Source organism: Bison bison, unplaced genomic scaffold (genome assembly GCF_000754665.1).
Source record: "Bison bison bison isolate TAMUID 2011002044 unplaced genomic scaffold, Bison_UMD1.0 scf7180017862817, whole genome shotgun sequence".
NCBI lineage: Eukaryota > Metazoa > Chordata > Mammalia > Artiodactyla > Bovidae > Bison > Bison bison.
In genome coordinates, this window is record NW_011493389.1 from 16,435 (window position 1) to 18,043 (window position 1,609).

Genomic DNA, 1,609 nt, shown 5'->3' on the forward strand with positions numbered 1-1,609 from the left:
TGGTGCAGCCACTTTGGAAGACCGGCAGCTCCTCAAAAGGTTAAATGTAGGGTTGCCATGTGCCCCAGGAATTCCCCTCTAGGTATGGACCCCAAAGCAATGAAAACATACGTCCACACAAAACCCTGTAGATAAGCTTTCAAAGCAAAGTCATTCATAAAGCACAAAAGTGGAAGCATCACATGTTCCTCAGCTACTGAGTGGAGAAATGACACGTGCTGATGCAGACAATGGCATGTTATTTGGCTGTGAAAAGGAATGAAGTCCCAATTTACGGTATGACACAAATGAACTTGGAAAACATTATGCTAAGTGAATGAAGCCAGACACAAATGTCCATGCGTTGTATACTCCATTTATAAGAAAAGTCCACAATAGGCAAATCTGCAGAGGTAGAAAGCAGACTGGTGGTTGCCCAGAGCTGGCAGATTTGGGGGGAAATGGGGAGTGACTGCTGACAGGTACAAGGTTTCTTTGGGGGTGATAAAAATGTTCTAAAATTAGATCAGGGTGATGGTGGCACAAATGTGCGAATATTCTAAAAGAATATTAGCATATTCGTGTTAATGAATATTAATTCATTAATATTAATATTTATTACACAGATTAATGTATACACATAGAATATCCTCTGGAATATGAATTACATTCACTAAAGCCATTTTTCTAAAACAATATCTTTTCTCCTCAGTTAGAAGTAATAAAAATCAACTCTTATTTCTTTAGCATGATCAAAAGACCACTCTCGGTAAGAAAAACAAAACCAAATACCAGGTTTTAAAAACTACATACGTTGTACACATGCAATAGTGGGGAAGGACTTTCCAATTGAAGTTTGAACCCTAGAACTAGAAAACAAGCTGAGTGGGAAGTGGCACTCATATTAGCCACAGCTGAAGGTCAGAGCAGAAGGTGAGTGCATAGACATTCCCCACCACCAGCCAGGGGACTCCCAGCCAGGACACACCCACGCACTCACCTCCGACTGATTCACCAGCAGCTCCGACCACTTCTGCCACAGGGGACACTTGTCCCTGTCCTCAAAAGTGGTCTCATTGGAAGTCCAGCAGCACTGCTCATGGCTATACCAGAAGGCGGACAGGCAGATGCCCTCCTTCAGGTCGGTCATCCAGTCGACAGCGAGATCGATGACCCCGGCCAGAGTGCCTGGAAGAAGCAGCAAAAGCCACTGAGACGGAAGCCGGCGGGACCCAGGCAGCATGGAGGGCAGGCAGAGATGCCCACGCCCTGGGCTGCCACATGCCCCAGCAGCCTCTTTCAGCAGTCTTGAGGTCACCTGAGCATGTGGCAGGGCCCATGGTATGGCAAAGGTGGCACCCAGCCCACTGAGACACAAAGGCCAATGATATACAGTCCTTGGGGGGCTTCGATCACACAGGAGGGAGAGACCTGCAGGGCAGAGTTCACTGCAACCCCCTGGGGCTTTCAGAACCCAGCCCTTCTAAATTTTGGAACTAGGGTACCAATACCCAATAAAAGATGGAACCCCCTCAGCAACTTTCAGGGCAGGATGCTGGAATCACAAACTTATCTCTCCAGAAAAGACAATTCAGACAAAATGGAGAGAAATCAACTATGACAGCCTCAT

At 46.4% G+C, this 1,609-nt stretch overlaps 1 protein-coding gene across 1 annotated transcript in view; it reads right to left on the reverse strand.

Annotated features, from left to right (window-relative positions):
- LOC104983478 (H(+)/Cl(-) exchange transporter 4) overlaps nt 1–1,609 on the reverse strand; it is a gene marked incomplete at its 3' end in the record, with an annotated part of 20,805 nt that overhangs the window by 11,418 nt on the left and 7,778 nt on the right. The window contains exon 3 of the mRNA XM_010832914.1: nt 980–1,167. Within this exon, the coding sequence (XP_010831216.1) occupies nt 980–1,167 (188 nt within the window). The remainder of the gene's footprint in view (nt 1–979; nt 1,168–1,609) is intronic.